The sequence below is a fragment of the Aspergillus steynii genome (genome assembly GCF_002849105.1).
Source record: "Aspergillus steynii IBT 23096 chromosome Unknown P170scaffold_4, whole genome shotgun sequence".
NCBI classification, from domain to species: Eukaryota; Fungi; Ascomycota; class Eurotiomycetes; order Eurotiales; family Aspergillaceae; genus Aspergillus; species Aspergillus steynii.
Window position 1 is genome coordinate 739,818 of NW_020194401.1, and position 15,622 is coordinate 755,439.

Genomic DNA, 15,622 nt, shown 5'->3' on the forward strand with positions numbered 1-15,622 from the left:
ATTTGTCCCCTTTTGAGGATGTGGTTGCGGCTGAGGGAGGTTGCCCGCGGTGGGGCACCTCTCAAGCCCTACAGTTGAATGGTGAAGACTGAAGATGACCCTGGCACCGCCAGCTTGGAATCGTCAATCGGCCTCCTTTTTTGGATTTTATTTATTATTATTATTATTTTATTTTCTTCGCGATATTTTGGGCACGCAGGGGTTAGCGGACTATCAGGGATTAGGAGAAGAACCAAATAGGCTGCATGATGTGAAACCACCGCTAGAAACATGGAAGCCCGACTGAGGGATGGATTATGGAAGGAAAAACACGCTGAGGCCGGAAGGATGATTGTCCCGGGGGCAGGGAATGGCGACGGCGGTGGCACAAGTTTCAGCCGGCGTAGCACATTTCCAGTCGGCCGGATGAAACTGACCGTCCTTATCGGCGATGTCCATGTCCATGTCAGATTCGCTAGTTTTGCTCGAATGGGGCAGTCGCCATCATTCAGCGAGGAATTGGTATGGTTATAGTATGATGGTGTATATCTCCAGAATACTTTAATCTGGATCAACGGTGATCATAATTAAGGGGAAAAAGGGGTGGGAGGGAGTCGACTAGCAAGGATGACAGACCATGTGAGATGAAAAAGAAAAGAAAAAGAAAAGGAAAAACAAAAAGAACGGCCCACAGTCGAGCCCCGCCGCCAGTGATTGGCCGGCGCAGGCGATCAGAACTTTTGACGAATACTGGGTTGCCGGTTTAGGCAAGTGCACAGTCGCCCAGGAGAGTAATCCTGCTCCACCCAGTCTCGGCACCAGGGTTATTCGAGACGGTGTCAGGCCTTCTGAAGCTATTCTCTGGCTATCTATCCGGGGCTACGGGCCGGGTCCATGGTCACGGAATGGCCTGTCAAAACAAAATCTCCTTCAGCATCGGGAACCACGGTGGTCGCCGGTGGGAAAAGAACGAGCAGAAGATACCTCGGGATGTGTCAGGTCCGTGTCTTGCCTGTGTCTGTGTCTGTGTCTGTGTGTCTGCGTGTCTGAACCTGCCTGCATGGCCTGATGGCCTGGAGTCTGACGACAGCTTGCCAGGCCCCCTCAACCTGCATCAGCACGGCGAGAAATCTGCATGCGTTGTTGCACAAAAGCCTCATGCCACGTTTTCTGGGGAGCGCATCATCCTCCCTAGCTGGGATTAGAGAAGATTATTAATTCATTTAGACCAGAGGGAAGGAAAGGGTCACGACTAACGAAGGAATAACGCCCCCTGCGCTGCCTAATTCCTTAGTCTGCTATGTAAGTCTGATCATGAAGGCTGCCATGTGACGACCACCACCTTACTCCTTCGGTCGTCGAGGCTTGGCTGGTATCATGATGATCATATCGCCGAAACTGCGCGTCGAATTGTTTGCCTGCCCAGCGTTCTTGTCCTCCGTTGCCAGCGAGTTCTGACAGACTGTGCGGAGCATAGGCGACCCAATCTCGTCCGTCTGGAGTCTGGACCGGACGAAATCGCATTTCTTTGATGAAACCAATAAAGTAAGAACAAGCTCCCAATGCCTGGGAGCTGAAGCCGACCTGGCAAATAAAGTGCATGGCTACCATGGATTGGCAGGTGGCAGGTCAACCCTACCATTGATGCCTTAGGTTTGGCTGTGTCAGTTTTTATTTTATTTTCTTTTGGCCAAAAACTAAAACCAAATCAAATGAAATAAAAAATAAAATAAAATAAAAAAAGGCTGACCTGGACTGACCCCCGTGGCTAACCCCATCCAGTAGCAGCGGAGATACCCGATCCGCCATTGTGACGGCACCCAATCAGCAGCTGCCGGCCACTCTCCGCATTCGATAGCGGCCAATCTGCACGATCCAAAACCACCACACCAATTGGAAGCCACCCTGGGAATCCCTGCACGGTTCCCCTTCGCTAAGAGCGTTCTCGCGAGATGGCACCGAATGGGGTTAGCCGCTGTGGGCGTTCCCTGATGGGGTCACCGCTTGTCCTTTTTTTGGGAGTCATGAACATCTCTTCTCATCTCTCATCTCTTCCCAAGGCTGTCAACCTTAATTGGCTCCCTCAGCTCTTCCACAGGCTGTCCAGGGCGCTTGCAATAGATTAATTCAACCCCCTTTCCAGTCGGACTCGACGCCCTCAAGGCCCAGATCTTGGACTCGCAGAATGAATCCCTGTCGGTCTCAAACCATGTGGGCGGAGGATGAATCACCTTGTCAACCCCCAGAAGAAACCCGCCGGGTGCCAATTGCCAACCACCCAGCAAGGCATGTCAGAACCCAATCAACGCATGACGGAGCTATGGTGGGTTCTCGGTGACTCGCGCCTGGCTTAACCTCCCCTTTTCCCTGAACCGCCACCACCAACCAATCGCGGCGCTCACATGGACATTTCTCGGCCTGATGAAAAAACCATCCCATCCCGGCCGGTCGCCCACTGTGTTAGCGGCAGGATTAAGCTATCGGTATGCGTTGGAACCTGGGACTAATGATGCCCCGTTGATGCAAGCGGACATTTTCTCTCTGCCCGCCTTGACTCCATTGCTGACCGTCTGACATGCGGTGCGTACGGCGCAAGGGAGGATGACTCTTTCGGTCTGGGATGGATTCCCTCTGGGTGGATGAAGCACTAGCAGTGTAGGTAGCTCAGCATCCAGGGCTAGTATCATCCCGTCCTGTACAGACCCTATCAGGGCCATCCTGGTGGTTACCACTTTGGTCCATGAGGTAAGCTACATGGATGGCGCTGACTACTCCTGACTTGCTTCACTGTCTCTTCCCGCCTGGGATATGATCGCCTTCCTGTCTACAGCGTACTCTAGTGTCTTTGTCTAGTCTTGTCTGTGCTTTACGCAGTATTTTGTCCCTTCGGATTCACTCGGCAAACCTCGGGGCCTGGCCGATCCCAATAACCAAAACGCCAGTTAACTTCGGAAGCATCAACTCTACAAAAATAGAGACGTCGATCTCTTGAAGGTACTCCATCCACAACCAAGCATCCCAAAGCACGGCCTGGCGGTGCAGTCCACACCTTACCTTTAAACTTTCCCGACAGCTTTTGTTCATTTGAATTTTATTTTTATTTTTATTTTTTGCCTTTGATTCTTCCTAGTCCTACGGAGTCGGAGTCGGGGGCGGATCTTACCGTTCTAAGCCTATTTCCCACTAGTTCGTACCAGCCATTACCGCGATCAGCCCCCCTTTTGTGCCATGGATCATGGATGCCCGGGGAATTAGCCAGAGGATCCGTATATCCCCCGTACTGGCAGAAACAAAAAAAAATAATAATAAATATCAAAGAGGCACGGAGATTGGCGCAAATCATATAATGATGACCTCACTCGGTGGAAACCCTCACAAAGGAAATGAATGATCCCCAAATCCTAAACCAGGAGAAGATTGCCAGTCCCAACCCCCCGGAGCCTCAGTAGCCTCCGGTCTCCACTCCCGCCAAGGCACGCTTTACTCAATACTTCCAGATTGACGATGTCCTGGTCTTCTGGCCCCCCCGGTGCACGTCCTCCGGATTTCTTTTTTGCTCCTGCCTCCGATCCTTGTGATTGGTTTTTTTCTCCTTCCTTTATTTTATTTTATTTTATTTTTTATTATTATTATTATTATTTTTTGCCTCGTAGGCAGGCTGCCCCCTCTTCTTGCTCAGGTGATTTGGCTGCTGCGGGTTAGTCTGTCTGTTCTATCTGTAGGTGTTCTGCTCTGTAGGAGTTGCTGTACTGGAGTATGCTGTATGCTGTATGCTGTACAGTGTACAGTGTATAGTGAAGCACTAGAATGTAGAACAGCTATACCAACATACCTACAGGTGATCATCTCCCAACATACCTACAGCGTACTCCTATCTTACAGCTACATACGCATAGATACTAAACCCCATCTCTCTCCCAAAACAAACTAGCAACTAGATCTAGACACTAACCACCCAATCAAGACCCGAAGTACTGCATCTAGTATCAACCTCCAGACTATAATCCATATACCGCAAGGCCCGGAGAACAGAATCTACAAAGCAATCGTAATCGGCAAGTCTAACCCAGACAAGCGATCCCTAAGCGGAGCGGAGGAGAATCATTGAATCTGCTCCGTAGAATGCAAACCAGTTTCTCAGACGGTGTCTTCCTTCGCCTCTTGGCGGGTTTGTGTCTGTTTGGGTTTACTACTCTTATTGCGGAACATTGGATGGCGTTTGGATGGGCTAGTGTGTAGACTTGAGTGGGTGGTCGCGGTCGTGGCTAGTGATTGATTGTTTCGGGCTGTGGGACCTGGTTTAGGTTGTCTTATTCATCTACGCTTTTATTGATACAGTGTAGGTGAAGTAGTTTGGATAGGTCTGAGTATCTAGGAGTCAGACAGCTCTCTTGCCCGATAATGATGCAATGGTATCTCTTCAGGTAGATAACGTGACGCCCTATCCGAATTAGCCAAACATAGACAGGTATTCAAGACCAACAACGTGTTCCTTAGGGACGAGCGAGCACTCGAACGAGAAACTCAACTTTGAGTTTATTGATGCCCTAGATTGAGACAGACCAGAGACCTACATACCCAGCTACCTATCTCGATGTGTGAGACTCAGTAGCTGTGACGAAACAGGCTATCGTTTATAGATCAATAGAGGTTTGAGAAGCGAGGTACTTGATCCGCTGTTCTTTGTCTCGGGTTTCATGCTCAGTCTATTTCTGTTCAGTCACCGATATCAGTCAGGTATTGAGTTGAGAGGCACTAGTGAATTTTGCTATTTCCGGGGGGCAATGGTTAGAGGTAGATGGCCAAATCGGGTGCATGGTGTGGCTTTTTGAGATCTTTTTGTCGGTGAGGTCTATTCATTAAATGTGGTTGGGTAGAAATATTGTTCTCGGTTGAGGATCTAGATTGCTATCTTTGGAAATGCTGTTGAACAGTCGTGGTGGGGATTTGCCACGAAGTTATGGTACAGTGCAATCACATCATGAATCAGTGATATTCATCTACAGTAGCATGCCCTATCGTATCCAGTTTGAGTTATTAGTCTTCTAAATGCATAGTGCCTCTATAGCAAGCGCATCTCCCTTTACAGAGCGGTGGAGCCATTTAGAGTCGCCCATGTCCTGTAAAATCGAGAACTTGACTACACACCAGACCTTCATTTAAACCGCCCTACTAAATCGGTCCTATTGAAATGGCTAATAAGATAGTTCAATAAAAAAGAGGTGTTGAATCCATAATCGCATTCCCCGTAATATGGAGCACGAACGGGCCGGGCCGACTATGATCTTCGAGGATACGAGTACGGAGGGTGGGACATGGAGAAGTGGAAATGTGGCCGACAAAATATTAAGCAAAAAGGGTTGCCACATGCACAAAGTGCTCCCTTGGCCTAGGGGTTATGGCGTGGCTCTTATGGTGTATTTCCTACTACAGGATTCCCCATGAAATTGACTAGCCGAAGTCGTGGGTTCGATTCCCACAGGGAGCAATAGCCCATTTTTTGCTCCTCCTTCGATTTCCTTTTTCCTCCCTAACAAAAGCTCTTCTTGATTGATGATGAATGAAGAAAGAAAATCTTTTTTTCTAATCTGTTTTACTCGATTCATTTTGATCATCTTTTTTCTCCTTTCGCTGGCTGCTGCTATCTCTCTATCTTCCACGAGATGGATGATTCAACCAACTAAACCACATCAGGCAACCTCGCAACATGACGCCAACAATGATGACAGACAGAAAACCCTCTCTCATCAGCAATCCAAAAAGGAAGTCAACCAGGCTGAATGAAATCATCGGCGTCCTTCCTACCTGAGAGAGCCCTCACTAGCCCTTCCTCATCATGTCAAGCCAAGAACCAATCCAGACAGACTACTGCAGCCTACACTGCACTACCCACTACTAAGTACTAACCAACTAACCTATAACCTATAACCTCCTCAGACCCAGATCAGATCACTCGTTTCATCTTTTTTTATCCCGTCATCTTCGTCATCGTCATACACTACACCACGCATCTTACCTGGACGGACTAGTTGGCTAGTTGGCTAGTTGGCTAGTTGGCTAGTCGGTTACATGATCAGCTAGTCGGGGCAACTAACTAGGTAGGGAGGGAACTAGGGGTTGACCCCCTGTATGCGATTACTGATTCACTCACTGGGTTAGTGGGTGGGTGGTTAGTGTGAGGGTCTGTCTGGCAATTGGCAATTGATTGATCCCGTGTGCTGTCTAGCCTGTCTGTCTGTTTCCCAACAGGGGTGGTATTCTGCGAGGTCTGGGAGTTCGCGATTATTTCCGTTTTGATATACTCTTACGCTTGTCTTCATGCAGGCAGATGGATGATGGTTCTGTCCATCGAGGCTAGCATGCTTGGCTACTGACTGGGTAGGAGGGGCTTTCAGTGTGCTTCCTGCCTTTCTTACTACTGGTTGTTTGAATATGAATGAAAGAATCAGGATTGTTAAACAGACAGTACAACATCAACAAGGAATTGCAAAATAAGGAAGATTCACTCCCTTCTCTTTTCTGCACAATAATCTATCTAACTAGCTAAGTATATGATTCACTACTTAAGTCTATCTACCAAATGGTACAAGATGCTTCCTCGTCCCATCATAAAATAATAAAAAAAGACAATCAATCCATTATGCATCGTTATGCATCGCTTCATTTGTCCCTTCTCTTTACCGTTTCCCTCCTCTTATACAGAGTCCTAGTGTCTTGCACGACCCTCATACTTCATACCACCAGGTAAAGACCCAGACCTTCGCTCTATGCAATCAATCCCAGACAGAAAATCAAATCCACATAAGGAATGAGATCAGGGATGGAAGAAAGGGAGAGAAATGAAAAAAAAAAAAAGACAACACGCCATGATGAAAAGCAAATCAGGAAAATCGTTAAGTGACTTCATATCCATCCAATAGAGTAGGAAGACGGCCAAAATGGGAAAGGTTAAGATAGGTTTGGAAGTTTGAAATATGGGATACGGGATATTGGGGAAGTGAAGGGAAGAATAAGAAAACAATTTTTAATGCGCCTTTCGCCATGGATTTTGTCATCACGAACCACTGAACAAATGCCGGATATAGATCTAAACCTGATATACAGAACGGAGTTTCTGAGCAACGTTGGGCGGAAGTTGCGAGAGGAAGGAATCGAAGTTGGGTATCATATTTCTGTAGCCTTGCAGCACCTGGGGAAGTTAGCGGTCTGTATACAGTGTGGATAAAGACCGAATCTTACCTGCTGGAATGAGCTCTGGATGTCACGGTAGTCCTCGGTGTTGAGCGACTTGCTCGGGAACGAGGCAATGGCCTGGAAGTAGTCACCCAGGCTGGATTCCATCGCCTGGGGGTTCTTCATGACCACCTGGTTGAAACCCAAAAAGGCCGATGCCTTCTCCCGAGTGAAATCGATCTTGCTCATCGACTTCAAGAAAACTCCGGCATACTCGCCGAGGCGAGGAGCCAGCTGATCGGAGCAGCAGATTCCCAGGCGGCCCAAGGCCATCGCAGCGTTCTCGTTGACGGAGTCAATGATCTCTTCGTTGTTAAGGATGACAACCAAGCCCTGGTAGAGCTTGTCCAGGTACGGGGACAGCGCCGCCTTCTCGTTGACGGCAATCTCTCCGCACGACCAGCATGCATTGTTCAGCACGCTGAAGCCCGTGTACCGCTCATCGTCCCGGATCAGGTCCAAGTCAAGCTGCTTGATCAAGGTGGGCATGATGTTGGGAATAAAAGGCTCCAGCTGAGGGTAGATGTTGATGGCACAGTCGCCCAGAAGAGCGTACGAAGACTGACGCACTTCGTAGTTGGGGTCCTCCATGCAGAAGCAAAGCAGGTCGAAGAAGCGAGGCTGGGAGTTGCCCACCAGCTCGCCGCTCTTCTGGGGGTCGATGGCCTGGATGATCGCACTCAGCAGGTCCAGGCTGGTAACCAAGAAGTCCTTGTCAGGCTCGTCGATCCCCTGGTTGTTGACGGAGGCGACATATTCCTGCAGGTTCTCGAAGATGATCTTGGTGCACCGCTGGAAAAGCGGAGGCGCAAAAGGAGCGAATGCGTCACCGTAGGCTGCGGCAATGTAGCCCAGACACTCGAGCAGAGGGAAGAGCTCGCGGGACTGGTCCGAAACCTTGTTGTAGCGTTCGATCAGAGCGGGCATGAGGATGTCCACTAAGTTAGGCTTGGCCAGCTCGCCCATAACGCACTCGGCCAGGGTCTGGACGCAATCGTACAGGATGTACATGTTGCGGTCCTTGTACTTGCCGAAGCACTGCACGAACTGTCGAAGAATCGGCTCGCAGTAGGGGATCAGGTTGGCGTCGGACTTCTCCTCGAGGCTGGCGAACGCGGAAGCCGCGGCTTCTTGCACCTTCTTGTTGTTATCCAGCATCCGGCGCAGGATGCCCTCCATCATCGGCTCGAAGAAGTTGGCTCTCTCCGTGGGGCTAGCCAGATGCGAGGCCCACTCGGAGTACCGGCCCAGGCACCAGCAAGTGATCTGTCGCACAACCGGCTGCTGGTCGTTCAGCAGCGAGATAAGGTAGGGAACAAGTTCGGGCAGGTGGGGAGTGACGGCATCCATGCATCCATCGGCGACCGCGCCCAGAGTGAGGACGGCAGCCTCTCGCTGCGGCCACTGGTCGTGCCGCAGGGTTTCCTTCAGATAAGGCAGGATGGTCTCGAAGATCGGCTGGTGGTAGACGTTGGAGAAAACGTCCAGAGCGGCCGCGGAGCACTTGCGCAGAGTCCACTCGTCCTCGGGGTCGTCGCCGAACTCGGAGTCCTCGATCTCACCCTCGCTGAGATCGTCGTCGTCATCTTCCTCAGGGGCCGCGTCGCCGTTGGCTTGCCCGTCGGGCTTCGACGAGTCTAACCGGGATCCCTTGGATTTGGCAAATTGCGGCCTCAGGTCCTCTGCGCGGTCCTCCACCTCGGCATCGTCGCCCTCTCCAGCCAAACGAATGGCGTCGTCCTCGTCGTAGACCATGCTTTGAAGCAGGACGGGGACAATCTTGGACATGTGCGGAGCCAGCGCCTGCTGCAGTTTCACCTGCTCTCCCGCCACGAGCCAGAACTCGGCGGCGTCGAGAGCGAGCTCAGGATCCTCCTGGTTGTTCTGTTGCAGGATGATGTAGTTGACCAACCCTTCCATGTGCGGGACGAGTTTCTCGGGGGCAAAATCCACGAGTTGCGCGAAGGTCAGGCATACCGTGCGGCGGACGTCGGTACTCGAATCGTTGGCCAGTTGGAACAGCTGCGACAAGAACAGGTCCATCGAGGCCACCAAGGCCTGGGGGCGGTGCGGGAGGAAGATGTGGATGGTTTTGAGGGCGGTAGCGCGGACGTTGGCACTGGGGTTCGACGTGAACTCCAGCAGCTTCGGAATAATCACATCGAGAGGGCACTGGCCCTGGTAATCGCGCTCGAGCACCTTCCGGTTGTCCTCGCAGACCTTGGCGAGCGCCGACATGGCCGCCTCCTGCGCCAGGGCCGGGGTATCCCTCGAGGAGTTGTCCACGAGCGCGAGTAGCTCGTGGAGGACCTCGGGCCATGCCAGCAGACCCGCTTGCTGGACCAGCTCTGTGATAATGCTTCCGGCGGAGTTCCGCACCTGAAAGTTCTCGTCGCGGAGTCCGGCCAGGGTGGCCGACCGGATGTAGGCCAGGCAGGGTTGAGCGACGGTGTTGTAGGCCACGCGGATTTTCGTCTTCAGGTTCATCGCGGCGGCGAAACGGACCATGCTCCAGGTCTGGTCGTCGAATCCCACCACCGAGGGGACCTGCGGAGTGCTGAAAAGGTAGGTAATGTAGTTGACATAATCGGGCGAGGAGGTTGCTTGTACCAGCATCTGTCGGCGAAGGGGGGAAAGTCAGACTGCACTCTTCTTCACAATATACCATACGGGAAGGGTCCAGTCCGCCTGCTAGAGTCCGGGAGTCCAGGGTAGGGGGTGAGAGGACAGAGAGTCGGCGGACGAGTCGAGACAAGAGGGGAGCAGTCTCGAGGAACAACGCACCTGTTCGGCCTGTTTTTGAGCATTGCGATCGTAAGGGTTCAAGGAGTCACGGAGACAGCAGGCCAGCTGCCTCAATGGCTCATCCTGCGGGTGCCAGTCCATGGTGCGTCAAGACAGCGATGGGGAGCAATGGGCGGGTTGGTGCGAAAGGGAAAAGCGCCGAGGGGGGGAGAGTGTGTGGATTTGCGTCGCACAAGAAACCCCGCCGTCGCTGGGCGGCTCAACTATTTTTTCTGGGATTTGATTTTTCTGTCGGTCGGTCTGACTGCTCGTGGCGCTCGTCGCGTGTGGAGATGTCCCCAAATGAACCCTCTGATTGCGCAAGAAAGCCAGGCCCAGGAATAAATTTCAGAAGCCCTCGAGAGCAGGAAAAAAGATTCCTCGAAGACAAAGCAGGGCGAAGGATGGGCGACGGTCGTTCCGTACGGTATCTGGCGGTAAGAATGATCGGAAGGGAAAAGGGGAGCAGAGGACCCTGAGCAGCCTGGGGATTGGGAGTGTTTAAGAAAAGAGAAAGTGACTCGGGATCTCGAATGGAGGAGGACAGGGGAAGGAGTCTGCAGAAGAATTCATCCGAATCGGTCGTTCATGCATCCCATCTTTCCTGATCTTCTCGCAGTCCAACGATGGTTCTTGATTACCGTATTACCCGTATCTTCCTTTTACTCGCCGCTTTTGCTTTCAGGCTGCCTCGCCGCTTTATCCGCTCCTTCTGGCTACGGAGTCTATTGCACTGCACTGCTTCCAGGGAATCTCGCTGAGCTCAGTCCGAGTGCTACCGTCCACCACGTTCAGGACAAGGTTTATCTGCAGCCTTATGCTGGCAATGGCTCCGCGGAGAGCAGACAAGTCAACTCGACCACTGGATTGCTCACATCGATCTCCACTTTCTCCGGTTATGTGCCCTACTAAGGATGCAGAACAGATTCATCAGGGATATACTCGAGATCTATGAGTGTCCTTAGAAGCAACACAAGGTGCGGCCTGTATTGTCATTCCGTACGAGGGCCGTGCACCTGCCGATGCCTTGGGCAGGCAAGCGTGAGAGCACTCGGATTCAGGCACGGTCTTGCATCCGGATATACTCTAGTGTCTGAAGAGTCTCTACTGAGTCTCTACTGTGGGTTTCTAGCCAAAGACCATGTTGATGGTAGATATATTCTAGCAGGAATGCTGGTGTAAAAGTGCTCAATACAGGCCCCTTACATACCGGTCAGCTGACTGGCTGACTCAGGCCTGTATGATGACTAATTTCACCTGAACAGAACCAGAAGACGGTGATTAAGAACAATATTATTGTACTTCTTGGTATATTGGCTAGCTATATTTGACCGGATTACTGAAATTACGCGGTTGACCTGCCAATTGGTTGTGGCGGACTACCAAAGGAATATATATCTCCATGCGGGAGACAATCATCAATCCATCAAATCGACAATACTCTCATTCTTGACACTGACATTGATAGATTGCACATCGTATCTGATATACTCCGTAAGGGACCCCCCCTGAATGCCTTAGAGTTCATTGCGCAGTATCATGGTCTTGCACGAATCCAAAGAAGTTGACGCATCAATTCAGACGCTTTCTGACTGTTGATTCATGCACAGCCCCTTTCCGCAACACAGCCGGCGGATAGTCGGTAGCTAGAGATACGACTCGCTCGAAGATCAGCTAACTTGTGCTTCTACCATACAACAGAGCATGAGATGCAGGCACCGATGAATAATAAGAAACGAACCATTCGGGGCCGTTGAGTCGACATCCGACGATCCACCGGCACTAGTCGGGGTGGAGCCATCAAATGGCGATGCTCCGGAGGAAATCATACTAATTAACCACTGACATGCGACAAGACAGACAAAGAATCAAGCCATGCATCTCTCGGTTGGTTGGACGGCGGATCGCGCCTTTCCGGTCTCACGTGTTGGTTCTGTTTTTCTTTCCTCGAATCCATCCCAGGCTCCTATTTAGCACTCTCCCTTTCATTTCTCGCACCGAGACCTGGGATGACTGTACGCCATGGATGTGCTTCTCGATATACTTGACACTTGGGTGCTTGACCGGTTCTATGCGACCGTCTTTCCCAGACCTGCAGCCAAATTCATCGATCATCCGTTCCCTGCCAACGGCTCCGAATGGCTGAATCTGAACCAGAATATCAATCGCTATGTCGAGGTCACTCCATCCCAATGGGCTGTCCAGAGCAGCTGGCCGAGGGACAATATTCTGCGACAGGGACTGAGCCTTTTCCTCGTTGCCTGGTAGGCATTGACTTCCATTAGCCCCTTTCCACGCAGAGCGCACAGCGACTGACGGCAGTTATCGCGAACAGGGGCTTCGGGACCGTCCTGTACTTCATCAGCGCAACCATCTCCTTCTATGTCGTGTACGACAAACGCGCCATGAAGCACCCGAAATTCCTCCGCAACCAGATCCGCCTGGAGATCAAACAAGCCATGCAATCGATGCCCGGCATGGCCGTTCTGACCGCGCTGTGCTTCGTGGCCGAGGTCCGGGGTTACACCAAACTTTATGATTTCCCCGAGGAAGGCCCCTTTGCGCTCTACACCTATCTGCAATACCCGCTGTTCATCGCCTTCACGGACTGCGGCATCTACTTCATCCATCGCGGGTTGCACCACCCCTGGATCTACAGGCACCTGCACAAGGCCCATCATAAATGGATCGTGTCGACGCCGTTTGCGAGCTATGCCTTCCACCCGGTCGACGGGTTCAGTCAGAGTTTCCCCTACCATCTGTACCCCTTTTTGTTTCCGCTTCAGAAGATCGCCTACTTGGCCTTGTTTGTCTTCGTGACGATCTGGACGGTCATGATTCGTGAGTATCCATCCCCCGCAGCTGCTACCGGCTTGTCCACTGACTTGACTAGATGATGGAGAGTATGCCCTGAATTCGCCGATGGTTAATGGCTCCGCGTGCCATACCATCCACCACTATTACTTCAACTACAATTACGGCCAGTTCACCACCCTCTGGGATCGCCTTGGCGGAAGCTACCGGAAGCCGAACCCGGAGCTCTTTGACCGCGAAGAGCGTCTGAAGAAGGACGAGATCCAGAAGCAGGTTCAGGAGATGGAGAGGCTCGTCAAGGAAGTAGAGGGAGAAGATGACCGCTGCTACGAATCGGAGGCCAAGAAGACCCAGTAGGTGGATGTCGGGTGTCTTGGTGTGATCTCGTCAGGAATATTGGACTTCAATGATGTATCATATTAGCTTTAACTATTTTAATTATGGATATTCTTGGATGATATATTATGAATTACCGATCGCCTATTTTATTATAATGACACCGACTCATTTGTTTCGCGACAGAATAACGTACGCCGTAACATCGGTCGTCTGCCGCGACGCCTCATGGACGACTCCACCGCATGTCGTCGGAAGGCGCTGAACACCCGCATCTCCACTTCACATTCCATCCACTCATACAAGAACAGCCCGCCATTCCTGCTCTCTCATACGATCCCAGGAGCGGACCCAAGCACATCCTGGATAGGGTTTGAGCGTCTCCATAAATTCTGTCTCGAGAGGGCGTCCTACTCCAGCCTATAAATCCGCGTGCTTTACACATCCTCACGCCTGGTCCTCTAAATCAGATACACTCAAGTCCAGTGCTATCGAAAGCAACCCTGCAATTAAAACAAGAGACCATGCATTTCGCACGGCGCGCGCACCGCGCCCTCTCATCTCACCCTACAAGACACCTCTCCACCAACACGCCCTCCAGTCTCTCCATCAACTCCTCGCGACTGTGGGAATCCATCCACGAGACCTGCGAATGGGGATCCGCCCACCGCTATGGCGAGTCCGTACCCCTTATCCCCCTTCCCCATCCACTACCAACCAAAACTAACATTCCCCAGATCGCGCGAAGAAACCGGCATGGCGCGCCTAACGCTCACAGACGCCGACGCGCGCGTCCGTCGCTGGCTCGCCGACGAAGTCCAGAAGCTGGGCTGCACGCTGGTCGTCGACCAGATGGGGAATATGTTTGCTCGGCAGGCGGGGAGACGTCGATCGAGCGCCCCCATGACGGCTATGGGTAGTCATCTAGATACCCAGCCGCGAGGGGGCAGGTATGATGGGATTTTGGGCGTGATGGCCGCGTTGGAGGTGTTGAGGACGATGAAGGAGAGGGGGTTTGAGACGGAGTTTGATGTGGGGTTGGTGAATTGGACGAAGTATGTCTTTTCCCTTCTTTCTTTCTGACTTACTCTGTTGGGAGAACGGAGTCGAATATGCGGTAGCTGACAGAGACGATAACAGCGAGGAAGGCGCCCGCTTCCCCAAATCCATGTGCTCGTCTGGCGTCTGGGCCGGCGCCATCCCCATCCAAGCGGCGTGGGATCTGCGCGACATCCACGACCCGGGCGTGACGCTGCGGTCTGAGCTGGAGCGCCACGGGTGGCTCGGAGAAGCGGCGTGTTCGCCGACGGGTGTGCCGCTCGGCGCGCACTTCGAGCTGCATATCGAGCAGGGCCCGATTCTGCTGGAGACCGGGCGCGCGCTGGGCGTGGTCCAAGGCGCCCAGGGGTACCGGTGGCTGTCGGTCGCGGTCCACGGGCGCGACGCACACACGGGGACGACGCCGCTCAGTGCCCGTCGGGACCCGCTCCTCGCGGCGTCGAAGATGATCGCGGCCTCGAATGAGATTGCGCAACGTCATGGGGCGCTGGCGTCGACGGGGGTGATCAAGACGCCGGCGAACGCGTCCACGAACACGGTTGCGTCGCGGGTGGATTTCACGCTGGACATCCGGCACCCGGAGGACGGGGTGGTCGAGGCGGTGCAGCGGGAGTGTTTGGATGCGTTTGGGGGGATCGCGGCGCAGGATGGGAAGGGCGTCGCGTTCGACTGGACGCTCGATACGGATTCGGCGGCGACGCGGTTCGACGGTGACTGTACGCGGGCGATCCAGAAGGCGGCGGACGCGCTGGTCGGGCGCGAGCAGTGGATGGATATGATCAGTGGTGCTGGCCATGATAGTGTGTATACGAGCCGGCATTGTCCGACGGCGATGATCTTTGTGCCGTGTCGCGACGGAGTCAGTCATCACCCGGAGGAGCATTGCGAGAAGGATGATTGGTAAGTTGGTTCCTTGGTGCTTTTCGAGGTCGATGTCGATGCTAATTTGGATAGTGCTCTGGGAGCTCAGGCTTTGTTGGAGTCTGTCGTGAACTATGATCAGTTGCGGGCGCAGAGGGAGTGAGTTAGGGCTTGGGTTGGCGTTATCATTTCTAGGTAGTTGAAGTATACAGCGTAGTAAAATACATTTCTGTTGCTAGAGTGAATGTATGGGCAATATAATTTCTTTTGATGTTGAAATTTCTTTCTAAACAAGTAGAGCAAGTAGAATCCTATAGAGATCAAGTCCAATAGATACAGATCACTTGAGGCATCTGCCATGCAGAGGACTAGCACAAGTATTTCACAGACAAAACTGGTCAAAAAATGAATTGCCACTTCTATCTATTTTCCAAAATTAATAATACATCCATGGAACATAAAACGTAAACCAGAAGAAAACTCCATCGTCTCCACCGAACATGTCCTCGGAAGGCGCCGCGATGTAAATGTTCTCGGAGGGCACCATTTAGTTACT

The 15,622-nt window shown here is 52.2% G+C and overlaps 4 protein-coding genes and 1 non-coding gene across 5 annotated transcripts; 4 read left to right on the forward strand and 1 right to left on the reverse strand.

Annotated features, from left to right (window-relative positions):
• Window positions 1-20: 20 nt before the first annotated feature.
• Window positions 21-1,184, forward strand: P170DRAFT_464439 (uncharacterized protein; the record flags this gene model as incomplete). Its single annotated transcript, XM_024852249.1, has 2 exons — window positions 21-501; window positions 747-1,184. Exons 1-2 carry the CDS (start codon window positions 271-273, stop codon window positions 1,182-1,184), a joined length of 669 nt encoding a protein of 222 aa, XP_024704159.1. The 5' UTR covers window positions 21-270.
• Window positions 1,185-5,357: 4,173 nt separating this feature from the next.
• Window positions 5,358-5,467, forward strand: P170DRAFT_t98. The gene has a single exon. It is a non-coding gene; the product is annotated as a tRNA-Ile (tRNA).
• A 1,599-nt stretch (window positions 5,468-7,066) lies between these two features.
• On the reverse strand, window positions 7,067-10,098 carry P170DRAFT_475186 (putative importin beta-2 subunit; the record flags this gene model as incomplete). Its single annotated transcript, XM_024853231.1, has 3 exons — window positions 7,067-7,168; window positions 7,219-9,828; window positions 9,997-10,098. The coding sequence occupies 3 exons, from the start codon at window positions 10,096-10,098 to the stop codon at window positions 7,067-7,069; spliced, it is 2,814 nt and encodes a 937-aa protein (XP_024704160.1).
• A 1,920-nt stretch (window positions 10,099-12,018) lies between these two features.
• P170DRAFT_358857 (sterol desaturase family protein) lies at window positions 12,019-13,167 on the forward strand (the record flags this gene model as incomplete). Its single annotated transcript, XM_024844320.1, has 3 exons — window positions 12,019-12,260; window positions 12,332-12,837; window positions 12,890-13,167. 3 exons carry the CDS (start codon window positions 12,019-12,021, stop codon window positions 13,165-13,167), a joined length of 1,026 nt encoding a protein of 341 aa, XP_024704161.1.
• A 165-nt stretch (window positions 13,168-13,332) lies between these two features.
• On the forward strand, window positions 13,333-15,317 carry P170DRAFT_383179 (M20 family metallo-hydrolase). The gene is made up of 4 exons (XM_024845634.1): window positions 13,333-13,825; window positions 13,884-14,201; window positions 14,287-15,105; window positions 15,160-15,317. The coding sequence occupies exons 1-4, from the start codon at window positions 13,671-13,673 to the stop codon at window positions 15,227-15,229; spliced, it is 1,362 nt and encodes a 453-aa protein (XP_024704162.1). The 5' UTR covers window positions 13,333-13,670; the 3' UTR covers window positions 15,230-15,317.
• The last annotated feature ends 305 nt before the right edge of the window (window positions 15,318-15,622 follow it).

Excerpts from the sequence above, each read along its gene's own strand:
- P170DRAFT_383179 (XM_024845634.1), top strand. The coding sequence starts at position 13,671 with ATGCATTTCGCACGGCGCGCGCACCGCGCCCTCTCATCTCACCCTACA. Across the intron at positions 13,826-13,883 it reads TCCGCCCACCGCTATGGCGA|ATCGCGCGAAGAAACCGGCA; the intron begins GTCCGTACCCCT and ends AACATTCCCCAG. Across the intron at positions 15,106-15,159 it reads CATTGCGAGAAGGATGATTG|TGCTCTGGGAGCTCAGGCTT; the intron begins GTAAGTTGGTTC and ends TAATTTGGATAG.